General features: G+C 68.2%; 1 protein-coding gene across 1 annotated transcript in view; it reads right to left on the bottom strand.

The window, feature by feature from the left end:
- ZNF205 (zinc finger protein 205) overlaps positions 1–531 on the bottom strand; it is an 11,268-nt gene that overhangs the window by 3,934 nt on the left and 6,803 nt on the right. The window contains exon 7 of the mRNA XM_021715467.1: positions 6–530. Within this exon, the coding sequence (XP_021571142.1) occupies positions 6–530 (525 nt within the window). The remainder of the gene's footprint in view (positions 1–5; position 531) is intronic.

Below are 531 nucleotides of genomic sequence, written 5' to 3'. Positions count from 1 at the left end.
GAAGCTTTTGCCGCACAGCGCACACGCATAGGGCCGCACGCCGCGGTGCGTGCGCTGGTGCGCGGTGAGGTGCGAGCTGTGGCTGAAGCTCTTGCCGCAGTCGAGGCAGTGGTAGGGCTTCTCGCCCGTGTGCGTGCGGTTGTGGGCGATGAGGTTGGAGCGCTGGCTGAAGCACTTGCCGCACTCGGGGCACGGGTAGGGCTTGACCCCCGTGTGCGTGCGCTGGTGCGTGACCAGCGCCGAGCTCTGCGTGAAGCACTTGCCGCAGGCCGGGCACTTGTGCGGCTTGGCGCCGGTGTGCGTGCCCTGGTGGGTGACCAGGTCCGAGCGGCGCGTGAAGCGCTTGGCGCAGCGGTCGCACACGTAGGGCTTCTCGCCGGTGTGGATGCGCTGGTGCTGGATCAGCGTGGAGTGGTGGCTGAAGCTCTTGCGGCAGGCGGGACAGGTGTAGGGCTTCTCGCCCGTGTGGATGATCTGGTGCTGGATGAGGTGTGAGCTGCGGCCGAAGCGCTTGCCGCAGTCTGTGCAGGC

The sequence above is a fragment of the Carlito syrichta genome, unplaced genomic scaffold (genome assembly GCF_000164805.1).
Source record: "Carlito syrichta isolate Samal-C Ts95f unplaced genomic scaffold, Tarsius_syrichta-2.0.1 Scaffold307141, whole genome shotgun sequence".
NCBI lineage: Eukaryota > Metazoa > Chordata > Mammalia > Primates > Tarsiidae > Carlito > Carlito syrichta.
This window is presented reverse-complemented; position numbering and strand designations above follow the sequence as displayed.